This window comes from Passer montanus, unplaced genomic scaffold, assembly GCF_014805655.1.
Source record: "Passer montanus isolate IOZ18808 unplaced genomic scaffold, ASM1480565v1 scaffold17, whole genome shotgun sequence".
Taxonomy (NCBI): domain Eukaryota; kingdom Metazoa; phylum Chordata; class Aves; order Passeriformes; family Passeridae; genus Passer; species Passer montanus.
Genome location: NW_024364270.1, coordinates 4,820,602 through 4,840,127, shown reverse-complemented (window position 1 = coordinate 4,840,127; position 19,526 = coordinate 4,820,602). Strand labels below are relative to the sequence as shown.

Here is a 19,526-nt window from a genome sequence, read left to right as displayed (position 1 = left end):
AGAGATTAGAAGAAATCTTGTCCTTCCTTTCTGTAGGAGGCACAGTTGTGAATTTGACAAATGAGAAATATGTATTTCTGTGGGAGGAGACCAGCAAATTGTAAAGCCTGAGAGGTGACAAAAATACCAAAGAGATCATCTCCAAGATCCTGGAAACGATCAATAACCTTCCACTTCCCTCCCAGTCTACTAAGTTCACTAAAATCTTCTGAACTAGGTTTAAGGAGCACATATATTTTCCTTTTTATACAGAAAGAATAGAGAAGCAAATGGTTCTAAATAAATGTGACATCCAACTCCAGAGAAGCAGAAAGATCCTAAGCATGGGAATACAACAAGTACTCCTATCTTGGCAACATATGATAATGAAAAGCAAAGGAGAGATGATGTAGTCTACAGCTTTTGAAAATCCACTGGAATATGACTACACATGTGTGTGTGTGTGTGTGTATTTGTAAGTACATTTACAGACAGTTAAAGTAATCATAAATACAACTAAAAGTCTTTATGATCAGGTAACAAGATGTACAAAAAACACTATTAGAAAGCAGCCTTTTTCTTTAGTCACTTATTTCCACAACAACAAAAGCTTCAAAATCTGATTCTGACTTAATTTCTCTCTATAAATCTCTTTAGAAGCCTTTGTGCATTTAAATTATTGAAAGAAAACAGTTTTAATGGTACACTTGCACATTGTCTTTTTCACTTTATAGTAACTTTCCCATTGCCTTTTTTACTTTATAGTAACTTTCCCATTGCCTTCTCTCTGCAATATTCATGCTGATAACTCTTTGTAGACAGACATTCAGCACCCTCCTCTGGATAATGACTGAATTTCTCTTCTGCTGTTAGCTTCTCTCAGCTCAGCAGTATTAACCCAAGATAATTTCACAAGACAGCAGAATTCTTCTGCTGTTAGCTTCTCTCAGCTCAGCAGTATTAACCCAAGATAATTTCAGGTTTCACAAGACAGCAGAACATTACAGGAGCTATAGTTGCACAAGATCTTTTGCAGAAATAAAGACCAATTCCAACAAATGGAAATTTAAGGTTATCTATCCAATAAAGATGCCAGCAAAATACTTCTTACATGCACACTAAACAGACGGTGTCCCAGTAAAACACTTACTTTGAAAGAAACTGTACCATAGCCCAAACGCCACCATACATCAGCCCTTTAATGAGCCAAGAATCAATGTCTAGGTCTGCTATAAACCCAACCAGCCAAATAACTAGGAAAGGAGTTCCCAGCATCACCTTCTGACGGAATTCCTATATAGAAACAAACACCAGTAAGTAACTCTGTTTTCAGGAACAGATTGTATAATAAACAGGACAGTAATGAAAACTTAAATTTTCAGGAAGCTTGACAGTAGGGGATAAATCTTCACAAACTTTCCTCATTTCTTGTCTTTACACACCTTTTGCAAGGAAAATAAACCTTCCTAAAATTATGCTACAAATCAGTAACTTTGTTTTAGAACTGTCTTCTAGAGACTTTGCTGCTAATCCAGAATCAAGGCAACATTAGCTCTTTTTAACAAATCCATTAAGTGTATGAACTGCCACACAGCATATGACAATATGTCAGTAAATTTTTATTACTCATGTAACTGCAGTTTTTAAGCCATATGGAAGCACCTATGAATAAAGATTTGACCTGTTTTATCTTACACAAAAAAACTCTGTGTCCACACAGAGTTGTGTGGACACCACTCTGGATAAGAGCACTGAACTCTTTCCAAATAATTAAAGTACAGTGACAATGAAATGTACAAACCACTTCAGGTCAACAATCACAGTATTGTTACAGTACCACAGGGTTAAATCCCAGACTGTAGCAGTACTTTGAGCATCTTGATGCAATGTATCTTTATTTCAAAAAAATTACATCAGTGGTAGCAACATTTAATATCCAGCACAACACTGAGTGTTGATGGATACAAAGAAGTAAACATTAACTCTTTTTAAATCAAACAACAGGTAGGAGGACAGTTCTTCATGCTAGAGCAGTATGTTAACCCTTACACCCTCATGTATGGCCTCTTCCTATTTGCAGTATTAAAAAACACTCAGGGAAGCAAAAGGCCTCCCCATGACAGATTCTCTTATTACTTTACATTGCTAAGACTGACTGCTTCTTTCATTCAACACAATAACAAGAAACAATACATAACTAAAGAGGAGATCAGAGTTCAGGATACCCAAAATGCTTCTTTCCTCAGCTACCCAAGAGTCAGTTTTGGTACATCTTGGCTAACCCCAACAATACATGACTACACAATGCTTTCCTACACTTTATTTTAGTTAGCACAAAAACTAAAAGTATGTGTATGGAAGCTTAGGGTTTTATTTCCTCCTGCCCTAAATAAAGCACTTTTTTTCCCTTTTTTGCAATCACTTTAGTCATAATAAGCAGACATTCCTTAAAGCTGAAATCTGGGGAAGCCACAGTCCTGAACTTCTTTTAAACAAACACACAGGTCCCTAAACCAAGAGCAGCCATAAGATTAATTTACACAAGTGTTATGCTACTACTTACCTTATCTGCTTTTAGCTTTCTCAGAAAGGATGGACTATCATACCCCTTTGCCTGTCTTGCTTCTTGTAGATGATTGATCATCCAAACATTCTTCCTTTGTTTTGCAAGATCAAGTGGTGATTCTCCCTGTCAAGAGTATAAATGTGAGAAACATCCAATTTAAAATAAAATGCATTTGGAGCACTTTTGAAACAGCAGATTGGCTGTTAAAACTAACACCTTTTAAAACAGTTTAGCTATATTCTGGCATACTTTTTGCTCTGCAGCTTACTTGACACCAAACATCATTCATTCCTTTTTGTTTTTCCCTCTCTCGTAACTACACAAGTGTGGCCAAGTTGCATATTAAATGTATGATTCTGACAAGATGTATGTCCTGACAGTAATAATTGTTGCTTTTGGCAGAGAACAAATCTATGTTCCACTATTGTACACACAGTTTACTAGTCTGTAAATGAAGGACTGTGCTTCCCCCTCAGCTATTGACAGGCAGCAGAAATCAAGCAAAGAATAAGAACTTGTGACCCACTGGATCATGGAAACTCTCCTAAGTCTAAAGCCTGACTGAGTTAATTCTCTGCCTCTTGGCAGACTGAAGTTACTAATATTATGGAATGCACCTAGGATTTTTTTTCCACAAGCCTAATGTTCTTAGGTTCATTTCAGTTTGGGTGCTAAGCCAGCAGTGGCTCATGTTTTTATTTCCATAATTTCAGAAAGGACTGACAGATGAAGCAAAAGAGAAACACAGAGTGAAAGATACAGGGACCAAAGGTGCCTACCAAACTCATTTGATTTTATTGCTTTTTAAACACTTAGGAAGAGAGCTAAATGAAAAAGTTATTGACTCGGTCTAAAATTATAGAGGAGGCAAGAGACAACCAATTGCAGGTACCTCCAGCTTCAGTTTTGCATTTGACTCTTCCTCTCTTCTACTGGAGTTAACTCCCCTCCTAAACAAATCATTCATGGAGGCTTGAAAAATGGCTGAATCCTCCATCGCTCGGCCCCCTCCTAAAAAAAAAGTGAGACAGGTACTAGAAACTGAAACTACCCAGAAAGGGCAATAATTACTATAGACAGAAGTGATTTCAAAGATTAAAAACTGCAGTTAGCTACCTACATCCCACAGAAAGACAACGGGAACTGAATACTTAACTGTCATCTCTGCCTTTGAAATCTTACTCCAAATCTTTAAGACAGTAAATAGTATAGAATATAAATTATGAGGTGAAGCCTTTTGCTACTTAACAGGACCTTTCAGGTCTGTGAAAAATCAGTTAAAAAAGAATAACCTTCTGACTTAACTTGGCTTCAAAGTTATTTAGTCAGATGTTTAAAAAAACAGGTTAAATTAACTCCATTCTCAACAGAAATGCCTGAAATCAAACTATTGGTGCCTGTTTCATCACAGTAGTTTAACAGCACCTTGAATTGCTAATATCTGGGAAACCCCAGAGATGCTGTTGTTTTAGTATCACCTTGTATATCCAGACTGTAAAGATTACCTGTGGACAAGCAATCCCCTCTGGGAGTTGATCTCCCAAGTAAATCCTGAAGTTGTCTTGGGGTCCAGCTGAGCATCCCTTCCACTAGAGGGCCATGAGACACCTAGGAACTGCCTAGATAAAAAAATTGAGGGAGCTTTAAAGAAGTCTTTGACTATGCTTCTCATCATCTGGCCATTTTAATATTTTCCTTGTCTTTACAGGAGTAGTTGATGGCTGACTTCCTTAAAAATTAAAAAAAAAATATTGGGGAACTTAATCCAGTAACACACTTTAAATTGTCAGCAAGCAAAAATGCTTCAGTAATGTATATTTAAAATATTTAGATAGAAAAAGTAATCTGAAGAGTCATTACGATAAGGAACTGTACATGTAGACCTCCATGGACAAGCCTAAGATACACTGCATAATCAAGAAACTACATTTAAAGTTCAATAAATTATTCACTTATAGTTGTTTTGTTTTGTTTTTTTTTTTAAATCTTTCTTAGACCATAAGAGCTCTTATAGGTCTCTATATCTCTCTACTAAAAAAAGGAGTTTCTGCTCATATTTAAATAAAATTTACAAGTTTTCCCCAAGTCCCCAGAGATAACCCGGCTCCCTGGGAAATCCTATCCTCGTCTGCCCAATCTGTCTACTGGTCTGGCAAGAAAATTTCCTTAAGAAAAGAAATCAACCAAACAAAAAACTCACTTTATTTTGATTACTGAAATACAGCTTCCAACTCTAACATTAATCTAGTTCTCAAAAACAAAAGAAGTATCTTACTACCAAATGGAAAATATTAATTTCTTGTACAGCATAATAAAGAGAGGGTAAATAAAACAGGATTAATTTACTGCTTGTATCAAGCTTTGTTCTAGTAATAGCAGTGCTATTGTTCAAATACTTCACAAACTGTCATGCAAAGTAAAGAACACCTTACTAAAATGACTGGTCCCAATTTGTTCCAAGCCTAGGCAGCCAGCAGCACGTGCCTGTCTAACACAGACTGACTAGAGCTGATAACAATAAAGTCAAAGCTCACATAGAGTATTTCAGACACTTAATAATTTGAAGAAGATGAACAGCTTTCAGCCCATGCATTTCTTTAATCTCAGCTGTCTTACCACCATTCTTGGTCAATTCCATGGGCTATGTGAGAAGAGGACTTCACTAGATAGTGCTCCAGAAATCTGAAACTGACTGCATCAGAAAGAAGCCTTTCACAATTCCTTTTATTTTTGAGGAAATATGAGCCAAACACTCAATTAGTTTTTGGCTCAAAGAAAACTTTTGCTGAACAGTCAAAAGAGGGGAACCAAACTGAGTTTCTATTGGCCTTTAAGAATAAACCAGATGTTTCTATTTCCTATATATATATACTACCACCTAAATCAGCATATCTTATAAAGTCACAGGATGGATGGCAAAACTACCATTGCTCAAATGATTTTGATCCTCTGAACATCCAAAAACCTGAGAAAGCATGCAAGAAACCTAGACTTCACTGCAGAAGATAGCCAGTGGTAGTGAAACCAGACACGTATCTTCTGGCATGACTGGAAAGATATCATGATCCAGCAGGTTCAAAAACCTATTTTTCTACTGACTGCTGCTGTCTGTCAATAAAGAAGGCAAGACCATGAACCAGTTCAGGCTAGCATATACTTTTTCATATAGCCAAACACAAATTTTTGTTACAGATTTCATAAGAGTCCAGAACTGTAGGTACAGTGATGATTTTAGAACTCTTGTCACACAAATCAGTCTGTCAAGACAAGTAAGACATGACATACTGATTTTTTTTTCCCCACAAAAATACCTTAATTTTTTTACCATATGTGGCATAGGAAAATAGCTTTTCAACACAAGAAGTGAGACTAGAATCATAACTACTTCACACAAATGACCTTACAGACCAGGAATAATGGATATATCTTCACCTCAGTCCATGCAAGAGGCTAGATTATTTGTTTTATACATGTATAAAGGTGATTCCTTGTAATGAGTTTTTATTCATGACTATGAACATTTCTGATATTCTGAAGTGGATGTAGGACCTAAAAAGCTGCCAGCAAAATTTGGCTGCTCCCTTAAAAAGCCATTCCATGCTCTCCAAGATAACTGATGTATACTTTTTTTAAATATATATATTTCTATCACTTGTGGCCAAGCAAAATAGGCCCCGGCCATCTTAATCAGTAGGAAAAATGGCAAAAGGACAAATAAATTAAGTTACAGCTGTATTTTCAAGCATAACCATTCTGTCTGTAACACTCTTTAAGTGGAAAATATTTGAAGAGAAACTAAGTAGAGAATTCTTTTTCTAAAAGTGAATTCTGCTCTGACACCACAGGTGAAACAGCTTGGGTAGCAAAATGCAGCTAATTTGATATACAGAGTATCTGGAAGTAATGGACAAAATCACGTTCTAAAGGCACACCTTCCAAGACTGGAGAAACTCCAAGTCTATGGTAGAAATTCTAAGAGCTGTTTGCTGGTCTAACATATGCTGGAGATGGGCTCTGTTAGTACAGAATCTAGATTAGCAGTTCAGAAATTCTGGTAATCAGACAAGTTAAGTTCACATACATAAAAAGAGCCCATTTGCTTATTTGACTTCTACTGGCATTTTCAGGCCTCCAGTTTGCTTACTGGCACTGGGAGACTCACTAGAGCATTTGTCAGCTCCCTGGACAGGACTGAGATGTCTCACATCTCCCTCCAACAAACAGTCATCCCAGAATTTCACTAGAAGATACTTGGTCAGGTTTCCAGTTTTGCATCCAAATACATCAGTCTTCACACATGCAATCTAACTGCACATCCCACTCCCCTGTATTCACACATAATCATTGTTAAATAATTCATTTGAGTATCTTTTATGGTGCAAATCTAGTGGTTGTGCATGAGTGTTAGGAAAAAAAATTGCCAAATGACATATTGCTTTGCTCCATCTTCATGATCCCACTATACCCACGATAATAATCTGTTCTTGCGATTTATCATAGTCTCTGTTATTTCTGCCTCAAACCACTTACAATTAAACCAGACCAAACGTTTACCTTAATATTTTGAGCATCAACATTAGCTCCAGCTTCTAACAGAAGACTAATAACTGTAGTATTTCCTGCTAGCACAGCCCAGTGCAATGCTGTGTTTTTGTGGTACTTGTCTCCCAGATTAACCGACACGTTAAATGTAAGTAGTAATCGTGTTGGATCCACACTAGAAAAGAAAATTCTTGTTAGATCTACAGATGAACTCAAATACATCCCAACTTATTGCTGATGCATTCAGTTTTTATGAAGATCATTAATCAGGTACACTACGTAATAGCAAAGTGACATTTTTTGCTGCCAATTATGAATGACTCAAAATCTTCCCACTAAAACCAACCACTACTCTGTTGACTTTAAAGGACCTCCCTAAGACAGCTCACTCTGGGATATCAAGAAACACGTCTTCTACAACTCTAGCTTTGTGTTTACCAGAATCTAACACTACCAACAGATCTGTAAAAATATGCACATGATTATATACTTAAACAATGAAAGTTCAAAACATGTTATGTTTCCACTTCACAATCCAGAAGATGAAACTAAAATAGGATTCGAATGTTGGCAATGGCAAGTATTGGTAAGAGCTAATTTGTGTTTCTCCCAACAATAGACAGAGATAGGCCCTTCTAAACAGGAATCTAATTCAAACATTTGTTCTTTGGAGAAGTGTTATTTTTTATCACTTTTTCCAGTCATCACCTCAGGAATGATTAGTGAGCACTTCTTCATAGTACCCTCTCTCCTGAAAAAGTCATTGTACTGGGTTTGGCTGAAATCAAGTTAATCTTCTCCACAGCAGCTCCTATGGTGCTGTGTTTTGGATTTGTGACCAAAGCAATATTGATGACACAGGGATGTTTTAGCTATTGCTCAGCAGTGGTGGCACAGGGTCAAGGCCTTTGCTGCTCCTCATGCTCCCCTGCCAGTGAGCAGGCTGGGGGTGCACAAGAAGGTGGATGGGGACACTACAGGGACAGCTGATGCCAACTGACCAACGAGATATCCAACATTGCATGTGCAGTGTGCACAGCAATAAAAGCCGGGGAAAAGAAGTAGGAAGCAGAGGGCATTTCAGAGTTATAGCATCTGCCTTTCCAATTAACTGTTACAGGTGACAGAGCCCTGCTGACCTGGAAATGGCTGAACTTCTGCCTACTGATGGGAAGTAACAAATGAATTCCTTATTTTGCTTTATCTATTCAAACTGTCTTTATTGCAACACATGAATTTTTTCATTTTTACCCTCCTGATTCTCCTTCTCATCCCATTTAGCAGGAGTGAAGAAGTGGCTGTGTAGGGCCAAGCTACCAAGTGGGATGAATTCACAATAATCATAAATGAAGAAAGATAAAATGGCAAATGTGGAAAGAACAGAAAAAAAACTTCCAAAAAACTCCCCAAACCAGCCACTACTATATGCCACTTTGTTAACACTAAGATAAAGTTAAAACTGCATGCATTACCTATGTGTTCTGTAAGCTGCCCACATCAAAGGCGTCATTCCATTTTGATCCATCATATCTACATCCTAAAAAAAAGAAAAGAAAAAAAAGTTGGTGAGGTAAGTAAGCATACTCAAGATCCAGCAGATGCAATATTTGCAATGAGAAGCAGTGTTCTAAGACTAATTATCTGAATTGGAAGAAAAACTGGCAAGCTTTTAGCACTCAAATAGTATTTAAAAAATGAAAACAAACATTAACGTCACCATTGCCAAAAAATATCTGTTCCAATCTATTCTGGAAACTATGAAACAGTCATGCTGTGTAAGACCAGTAATTTCTAACTTACTATTAATCTTCAAGATTAAAGATATACATAGGTGGTGCATTATTGCACTAAAAAGCAGAAGAAAATTAAAATAACACACCAATATTTGAAAAGATACTTGATAAATTACTATAAATACCACTGTCTGAATTCTACATCCTACTAAATGCTAGTTGCACCTATTTTTCCACTTGCAAAGCAATTTCCCTTAGTTCACTGAGTTCCAATGGAATTTATGTATCTGGATATCCAGTTAATGTATGCCAGAGAATTTGAAGATGGAAAAAAAGCCATTAATAAAAACACTCTCCTCAGAAAAATACCTGATCTATAATCTCTTTTCCCTCCTGCCTAGAGAAATTGGTAATTCCTAAATATTTTGAGGCAGGTTATACTCAAGCACATTTGGGAAGATCTCACCAACCAGCACTAACGAAATCACTGCAAGTTAATGTAATACAGGACATGAAGAGTTTTCCTTAGAGGCAACAGGCTATGATAACATTTCCTGTACCACTTCTCTCAGTTCTTACTAGGAAAATTAGAATGGAAGGCATATCAATGAAGTCTTCTGCTAGAGAAATTCCTGACAAAAGCCCACAAAGTGAGTGATGCTGCTTCCTGTCATCCCCAGAACCTCCCCTGCTCCAGCAGTCTACAAAATGCACAGCACCCTGGGATCCCTACTCGTGCTGCTGCTAGCCTGACCCAGGCAGATGTTTCCCTGAAAATCCAATTCAGCTCCTCCAAGTAATTGCTCTTAAAACACCTCTAGCCTGCAGATGACTTCATATTTCTGAGTTTTTACTCTGTTGCTTAATTTAAAAAAAAAAGTATATTTAAAAAACACAGTTTATGGAGGAGAAGAAGAACAGTTACTTGGTTTACTTGCTTGTACTGTTTGTTCAGAAGAGTTACATGGCTTGAGGTCAGGTGAAGTCTTCTGCTAGAGAAATTCCTGACAAAAGCCCACAAAGTGAGTGATGCTGCTTCCTGTCATCCCCAGAACCTCCCCTGCTCCAGCAGTCTACAAAATGCACAGCACCCTGGGATCCCTACTCGTGCTGCTGCTAGCCTGACCCAGGCAGATGTTTCCCTGAAAATCCAATTCAGCTCCTCCAAATAATTGCTCTTAAAACACCTATAGCCTGCAGATGACTTTGTATTTCTGAGTTTTTACTCTGTTGCTTAATTTAAAAAAAAAAAGTATATTTAAAAAACACAGTTTATGGAGGAGAAGAAGAACAGTTACTTGGTTTACTTGCTTGTACTGTTTGTTCAGAAGAGTTACATGGCTTGAGGTCAGGATCCAACTCTGTTTCCCCACAGTACTTGTATAGGTTAGATCCGTTTGAGCCTACTAGGACTATGCAACTGCTGGCACTGCCTTTTTGGTTGAAATCACGAAGGAACTTAGACAGATCCGTTTGAGCCTACTAGGACTATGCAACTGCTGGCACTGCCTTTAACCCCCTGTGGTTGAAATCATGAAGGAACTTAGAACCACAGCCTGATCTCAAGTTCATTTGTCCTTGAGAAGCATGACTGATTCACAGCTCACATTGTGTGAACAAACTTGGAGGATTGTACAAATTACTGCAACATGAACAATCAGTCTTCTATCTTGACATTTCATATATAAAAAGCGCCTCTTTTTGACAGTAGGAATGTGTTTAGATGTAAGCAGAACAACTCCTTCAATGATTCCACCTGACAAATCCAAACTACACTTTTCACACTAGGTGACAGCTAAAAGAAAAAACCCAAACCCATCAGCTCCATAGCATTCCCTACACATAAGTTACCTACGTAGGCTACAGCTACAACTCATGTTAAGCTACTACGTTGTCTGAAGAAGATTCCTTTTCAAAGGAACTTTAACAAGAGGCAAAGCAGCTGACATTGACTTGCATACTGTTGTACAGATGTAATAAAGATGATGTAGCTGTGGATAGCAGACGTGCTCTAACAAACCTCTCATCAAAAATTCCTTGTTATTTCTCCAGATCATTACTATAACCACACACTAAGTGAGACATTTTAGAAAGGAAGCTCTGCTCCTGCTTTTTTTGCCAAAGAGAGGGCTGAGGCAAAAAAGTAAACCTTCAGCAGGTTTACTGCTGGTTTGTATTAAGAGACTGTTCATACTCTTCATATTAAGAGTATGTTCATATTACTGGTTCATATTAAGAGACTTTTCTTCCATTCTATGGTGTGCCAACAGGCACTTGAGCATTACTTTCTTGTTTAACTCTCAGTGACACATCAGTGCTAATGGAGGCGTGTGCCTGTGCTGTTAGGACATGGTGCAAGCCCTGCAAGAACCAAAGGTTCAAACAATAAGTGATGCAATGATCAGAAGTTGCACATACTGCTGCCTTCTGCACATGGTTCAAGTGTGAATTCTGTAAACCACAATGGGCAAAATTTCCTCTTGTTTCTAAAGTACAATAACTCTGGTTCTGAAGGAGAAAAAACTTCTCACATGCAAAGATAACCAGACTTAATCCTAGGACACTAATACAAGATTGCACAAAAAGCTTTTAAGTGAGGCAAAAAAACTGGGGAGAAAGAGCTTTCTGCATGAAAAGGAGTTGCAGCAACTCTTCTGCTGCTTAATACTACTTTATACTAGCAAGAGTTGACAAGGAAGGATTCTGAAGAGCAGCTAGAGATCAGAGCAGCATTAGGCTTACCAGGACATTTAACAAGCAATGGTCAAACCAGTATTGTGATAAAGCAAGCATAGAAAACATCAAGAGATCTTACTTAGAATTACATTAAATCACACAGAAAGGAACCAGGAGTTTTAGCCTCTTTAGAACCATTACTGCTTATTTCACAAAATACAGACCTTCATAGAAAAGACCCATCACATCTTTGCTCAGAATCCTATTCTCCATAAGGAAAAGATCTCTTTCACATGAACTGTTGTCCAGGGAAAGGAAAAAGGCTTTAAAAGCATATAGCAAAGAAGATTTATCAGAAAGGCTGATGCAAGTCTGACAATTTTTCTTAATTTAGAAAAGATGTGCCAGTTACTGACTAGAAGCAGAGATTTTTAAAGATTTCTATTAAAGCAGGGATTTTTGTAAGAGTCCCACAGAACAGAGCACAGACCAACAAAGAAGACAACACAGAACTAAACTGCCTCCATTCCTTCAAACAAAAGCTCTGTTCTGAATATCCTAGTCCATCAAACACAGTCTTGAATCATAAGGAAGAACACAACTGGACTTACAATTCTCTAAGTAATGTGCTCTGAGTTGGTCTAGGAAATAAAATACGTGGTTCAGTGTCTTAACGCTGGCCTGAGCTTGGTGGAGAGAAGGAGCCACAGTGGCAACTGAGGATCACTGCCCATGGATCACAGCACCAAAGTAACCATGGCTGCCGGTACCACACTGGCATCTTCTCACCTACTTGTAGGCCATAGCTCAGGTGACCCTACATAGCTCAAGACATTAGTTAACATACAAAACTGCAACTCTGAGGGGAAAAAAAAGTACTTGATGAGTGAGTGCTAGTTAAACTATGAAAGTGATAGTAGAACTATGCGTATGAAATAAACTATAATTTTAGAAGTAGAATATTTCTTACATAGTTTTACCCTACAAGCAACTTTACAGTCACTCATTATCTGTGATCAAGTTACCTCACACATGCACAGGATGAGAAAACATTATTCAACCATTTGTATATCACATCTGTATCTTAACTTATTCCAGGTGAATATTTGTATATGCTCCTGATATGCCTCTGGTATTTTAAGTAGCGTAAGCAAAATGTCAAGCAATAAAATTGTATATTGCACATTTTTAAGTGCCTTCAAGCTCTTTTTCAGTTTTTCTTTCTCGCCTTTTTTTTTAATCAAGATCTTACCTAAACTTGAACTATGTTACAGATTCTGTTACTTGATTTCTAATTATTTTTACATCATGTACCAGGTTTGATTTTGACTCAGGCAACCTACTGATGCAAATAATGTGTTCAAATTCTTATACAGCCAGGTATCAGTCTTTCAGAATTCAGTAAGAGGCATGACTAAACAAAAAGCAACATCTATCAGCCACTGCTGCCTCTTGGTTGAATAGTTCTTGCTGGCAGGAAAATGGGTTCACTTCCAATCAAAGCCAGAGTGCAACTGAACATGAGTTCTTCTCCTTCACCACACTCCAGAAGTTGGAGGACTGGACTCAAGCCTCAGATTGGAAATTTTACCATTGGCTGCTGCAGCCCAGAAGAAAGTGAAACAGCAACACTGAAGTTGGGTTCCAGTTCTGCCTCAAAAATGAACAAGGTAGCAATTAGGAGCAATTTCTTAATCCACCTGCCAGTCCTCTACTCTGTTATGAAAGTTGGCTTTTCTTTGACCACACTCATTCACAAAGGCATCAGGACCTGAACTAACACAGCACAAAAGCCTACATGACCCTCACTTTGACATTTATTTAGCTGTCATTTGCCACACAGGTACTAGAATTAGGTTCAGAAGAAGGGCTAGCCTACTCTTTGGATATAAGGGAACCTGGTCTCTGTAAAGACAAAAGGAAAATAAGTAGCAGTATATAGGCTAAGCCCACAGAATCAAAAGCAGTTCAAGTTTCCAAACCCAAATCGCAGCACCACCAAGAAAATGGGGAAAGAAATAAAGAGAAGAAATTAATGACCTCAGTACTAACTGAAGGAAAATTTAAAAATAGAATCATGTATCTCCCATAGTTTCTAGATAAACTAAAGTTTCTGTAGTTGTATGTAATATAGCTAGAGAGCAATCATTTTAGGGATTGTTATTATAATGCTATTGATATTACTAGATTTTAAACACACAAATCAATACATAATTTTTCAAACTGAACTTTTTGAAGCACTGAAAAATTACTGTTAATATTAATTTAAATTTACATCATAAAAAGAATACCAAAATCATACTTGAAAATATTTGAGGGATTTAATAAAAATCAGTGTTTTAAAAACTATTGATAAGAAGAGCTATTTTCAAACTAAGTTTTAAATTTTAAGGCACTTTGTTTTAAAAACTATTGATAAGAAGAGCTATTTTCCAACTAACAGTTTTATATTTTAAGGCATTTCTTTGTGTCTTTATGTATGTACTCATGTAAAGACATACAGATTCTTTTCAATATGTTCAAATAAACAGGACAAATCTGTATACAAACAGGAAGACAAACACAGGGAGACTGCAAAACCACAGTAGAATACTTTAAAGGCTATTAGTACTTTATTAATGCTATGCTCTAAACAAGTTCACACTTATGCAGTACCAGCAAGATTTTTCTGGTAACATAAAACCGACATATAATTATACATAATTTGAAAAGAAATTACAAAACTTGCTCCTCATAAAAACACCCTCCTCTCCAATCATTATTTCTTACAAAACAGCAGTTATACAGAATAGGATCAGATGCTTCTTTTGCCTAGCTTACTTCTTATCATACACTAAGTACTGTTTTACCAAACAGATACAAACTGAATACTGCCTGGAGCAATAGCTTTGGGTTTTTCACATGTACAGGGGTAAGTAATTTTCTGCAGCAAATTCAGTATTTGTTTTACACAGACCAAACTCTCTGATTTCATAGTCTACATGACTCACTGGATCATATCTCACTTGGTATTTGAAAGAATAAGAAGTGAATACAGAATACAGAAGTGTGAACAACATTAGTAGGACTGTCATACAAGAGGAGGGCTTTAACTTTTCTGTATGGTTCGCACAGTAAATCAAATCTGTGCTTCAGGCACATGCCCATGGGTGAGTAAATCTACAGATTACAGTGCAGGGTGTGTAGCAAAAACACAATCATGTTTTTGAGCAGACAGAACAACAGATGAGACATAACAGGAACAGTAATGAATACACATTATATACACACTTTACAGATCTAGCAGTAATGTAACGGGCTAGCAAGAAGGTTTGGGGTTGTTTCATTCTTGTTGAAGAATTCTACAACACTTGTTACCATTGTCATAGCTACATTTAAAGATTAAATTCATTAGAAATAAAGAATCAGAATTTCCATATACTACATTAGGCAGGTGTGAATTAAAGCTGAAGTACTCAGATGACTGTTGCAGGAAATTAATTTAACAAATGGCACATCAACACTGTAGTCTACAAAAAAGGACATGGAATTATTTTTATATTTATTCAAGCAAGTATTTTGCATCTCCTTGAAGACAGGTGTAAGTTTCAACTGTGTTTCTACCCTAAAATTTAGTAGAATCTACTTAAATATGGTATTACTTAAAATTTACCTGTCCCTTTGCTATCAGGTAAGCAACAATCGAAGTATGTCCAAACTGGGCAGCCAAATGAATACAGCTACATCCTTCTCCATCAATTAGCGACGGATCTGCCCCATATTTCATCAGCTGTACAACCATGGATAAGTGACCCTGTCTAAATGTAACAAAACACAAAAAAACAAACAACTGAATAACTATATGCAGGAAAACTATTAAAATTTGAATAATGAAATACAACAAGCACGTTTAGCAGTTAATTACACTATCAGAACTCCCACACTTTAACTCATACTTTAAAAAGAGCAACTGCCATGATCTGATTCTCCAAGTGAGTAAGCAAACTCATTCATATGAGAAATACTATGCATATAGTGCACTCATCACATTCAATTTGCTTATCTGTACTGCACAGCAAAAAAGACAGTCAACAAAAATCCAAGTTATGATTGAGAAATCTAGTCTACTGTGACTTGTTACAAACTGCATATGAAACCTGCTATTTTAAGAGATGTCAAACTGGCTAGATACTCTCACTTTTTGTGGGGATTAAAAACTGCAGTAAAACAAAAGTAGGGGGAAAAAAAGGAAAACTGAAGGTCTACTTTTCCTCCACACTATCTTAAAAGCTTATGCATCTTTTTAGCATAATGAGCAGAGGCATATCCTTCTTTTAGACACAGTGCCTAAGTGTCAGTACACCGTTACTGACATGAGCAAAAGACCTTTCCAATTTTTCAGAAGCCACTTTGGACAATGATTCACAGAACTGATTACAGGTATGAATGAACACTAGGAAATTTAGTCAAGATTTTGTGCTATTAACACAGAATCAGACTGTGTTCTGTAACTAAAAGAAATATAGAGGCTAAATTTTTTAATAGAGGCTAACAAGCAAGTCCTCACCTTTAGCAGATCATTTTGATACATTAAATCTTCTGAAAGTTAATTTTCCAAGTCTCCTTTTGCCATCTACAGTTAAAAATATTAATATGGGCACTGTTTCTTTCCCACCTATTTCTAGGTTGTCTGAAGGAGCAGGTACTGCTTGAAGCCTGTTTTCAATTTTTCCAGCCATTTATCACTCTCTGATCATCTTCTACATAAGAACCCTGATTTTAAGTACATCTTTTAAAAAATCCACATATGCAATATAATACTCCAAGGACAATGTCACCCGAAATCATCCTACAACCCATCTGCAAAAGTGCCACTGAACTTCACATGACTTGACAAAAAGAAGATCTCAGAAGTAAGAGTAAGGTAAGGTGCCTATACTTCACTTGTTTTCCTATTGTAGTAATCATCTTCCTCTATGCCAGAAAAAACCATTTGCTGAAAGCTCTTTTAGTTCAAACACACCACGTTCACAGTTTGCCCAGTTATCAAAGACTGTATTAATTCTAGTACAAACTATTTCCATAAAATACAACAATTCTATAAAACCATCAGTACTCTATGTTAAGCAAAAAAAAAAAAAAGAGAGAAGAAAATTTCAAAAGTTTTTTTCCTACCTTGTTGCCCAGTGAAGTGGGGTAGAATTTAAATCTCCTCCAAGCTGATCAACAATAGCACCTTTTGATATATAGTACCTGAAATAACAGAAATTTGTTTTGGTTAAATAGAAAGGACACAGGTGAGCATGTTTGATGTTATACAAAATAGGCAGTTACAGATGAGAGGACCAGAACCTTTTCTTGACTTCATATAACCTTCCTTTTTAGAGGTCATGCATATACTTTCAATTTTCTTGCATTTCTGACATGGGTTGGGAGACTAGAGATGCCTCCTACAGTGTTTCAAACATTATGCTATTTCCTAATTTTATTCTAAGGTAAACAATTGCTATACACATTGTACAGTATGTACAGTAGTACAAACTGTGCTACCACAGAAGTATTTAATAAACTATTCTTAAATATTATGTTGCATTAAATAGAATTCTGAATTACTGGTAAAAAGATTATGGTGCTCTAAGACTATAATTTTTAGAGAATTTTAGTTAAATAGTAAAAGTATATGCTATTAGACTTGTATCACTGGAATAACCCTGCTGAAGTCATTAATCCCAAAGATCACACTTAAGTTACACATTTAGTGAAGGAATAAAATTTTTACATACTTTTCAATTGTTATTAATCAAAGGACAAAAATCATCTGAGTATTTAAAAATATTTCTCAATTATAGGATAGACATTCTTTTCCCCTCAACAACAATTATAAGAAGATGAGCTATCTGTAAGAACAAAATAAGTTACCTATTTTTAACTGCAATAATTCATATTCATAGTCATTTGTAATGTTTCTGTGAACTGTTGTAATTACTGTTTTATCTGGGACACTAACCTAAAAATATTATTTTCCTTTGTAAAATTAAATGCATGCTTTATAAAGAAATTATTGTTTCCAAATACAGGCCTTCCTGGAAGGTTTCTAGTTTTTCATTCAGCACTGTCTAACCTTTGTCTATACCTAGCTGGAGATTTGTAAGTGTTTGCACATTTCAAGTATCTGTGCCTACAGACTTTTCACTTTGAAAATACCTGTCAGGTATATATGAAAACTGCCCTTCCACCCACATGAGCTGTCCTTGAAATCCTCAGCATTGAATTTCTGCCATCTCAAACTCTGCTATGTGTTTCGAGACATGGCAAGAAGAAGGGCAACAAAGAGAAAAACCTGAAAAAACTTACTCTTAAGTAACTACCTTCATTTCCTAGAGTGCTTATCAATTCAGAGAATGAAATTTCAAAAACAGCCCTTTTAGGAACCTTTAGGAACAGCAACTGAAAAATGCACCTCAGACTAAACACATCCAAAGAAAAAGTTTCTACACAATTGCTTTAAGAGCCATCAGACACAATGGAGTACTTCAACAGATTTGCCAAAGTAAAAAAAAACAAACAGTGAAAGACAAATAAGATTTGCTCTGATTCATGCAGGACAGTCTACTCCACCGGCCTCCAACACTAAAAGAACAAAATTTCTACATCTTTCTGCGGAAGTCTTTTATGAGAAAAACCAGAGATTTTGTGAAAGTCTTTGTCCCACCTAGGTGAAAACACAAAGCACATTATATGGTAAAGAAACAAAGTAATTTTGTTACAGTGAAATATCGGCTACTAACTGAAGAGCTATTTATTCCCCCTTGGGAAGGAGCTCCAAAGGAAATCTTGCCTAGATAAAAAGACAGCACAGAGAAATTCACAGTCAAAGCTTGGATTCATCTCTGATGTGACAGCCACTCATGGGGAGGTGAGCACGAAACAGATTGTCTTCATTCAAATACTGGTCCTTGCAGAAATACAGGGACTGTTCAGATTCTACTGACAGCAAGAACTGCTTACTGGTTAGTAGGTTTTATTTAGAAGGAAGAACTTGCAGTTTGACAACTGGGAAAAGACAAGGCGACAATCTCCCGCCAGATGGTACACTGAAATAACATTTTATGTTTCTTTAAGGGTGTTTTGAAACTTGGTAGAGATTTATCACTGCATTTCGGTTTCAATATACAAAAATGGTAAGATTTTTCTGCAAAACCAGAGTGAGAACTTTGTCTATTTGTCTAAGCAGATCTTGCAGAAGGAAATTTGCACTAGGTGAGAAGGTCCCTGAAGAAAGAAGGAACTGGGCAATCCTACTCTCAGTGAGTCATCTAAGCTTCCAACAGAAGATGCCAGGCATGCAAGTTCTATTTAAGCAAACTACTTACACACAAAGCAAGCAGATCTCATAAGAGGTCATCTTAAGAAGAAAATACTTCCACTGATCTCCACATTAGGATCACTAAGTCTTTGGCAGGCATTTGAAAACTACCTCTGCTTGCATTCAGTGATTGAGGAATCAAAGTGCATGCAGCCACTGTTATTAGAAGAAGGAAAAGTAGAAGACAAATCTTTGTCTGGAGAAAGCTTGACACAGGGGATGGGGAACTACTATAAGAAGTAAGTAACTCTAGAGACATAAGGCCATTTTTTGCTTTTTTACAAAGCTGAGTTGAAGAGATACCAATAGACCAGTGCAATTATGAGAACAGAATGGTATTCTAGACACTCATCCCTGATTATATAGAAATATGAAAAGGTTCTGTAGTTTTCCTTATCAATGAGTTTCACTGTTATGTACACTGAATTTCAAGTCTCAAAATAGATGGGATGAAGAAATACTAAAAATAAGAGAAGTCTAATTCCAAGCCTGCACTCCTGAACGACAAGCTGCTAAGCTGCTTCACTGGAATGAACTTACATAGTCAACATTCACTAAACAAGACACTGAGATCTGGTATCACATGAGTAAACAACTTTATCTCTTCAGTACCAAGCTTAAGAGCCAACATACTTAATGAAATTATCCACTGCGCATAATGGGGAAATTGAGAACACTTGGGGAA

The 19,526-nt window shown here is 36.7% G+C and overlaps 1 protein-coding gene across 1 annotated transcript in view; it reads right to left on the bottom strand.

Annotated features, from left to right (window-relative positions):
* Positions 1 to 19,526, bottom strand: part of ZDHHC17 (zinc finger DHHC-type palmitoyltransferase 17) — a 65,399-nt gene that overhangs the window by 20,997 nt on the left and 24,876 nt on the right. Inside the window, exons 4-9 of the mRNA XM_039704046.1 lie at positions 16,651 to 16,728; positions 15,149 to 15,293; positions 8,560 to 8,624; positions 7,100 to 7,262; positions 2,543 to 2,668; positions 1,130 to 1,272 (exon numbers count right to left, since the gene is read on the bottom strand). Of these exons, the coding sequence (XP_039559980.1) occupies positions 1,130 to 1,272; positions 2,543 to 2,668; positions 7,100 to 7,262; positions 8,560 to 8,624; positions 15,149 to 15,293; positions 16,651 to 16,728 (720 nt within the window). The remainder of the gene's footprint in view (positions 1 to 1,129; positions 1,273 to 2,542; positions 2,669 to 7,099; positions 7,263 to 8,559; positions 8,625 to 15,148; positions 15,294 to 16,650; positions 16,729 to 19,526) is intronic.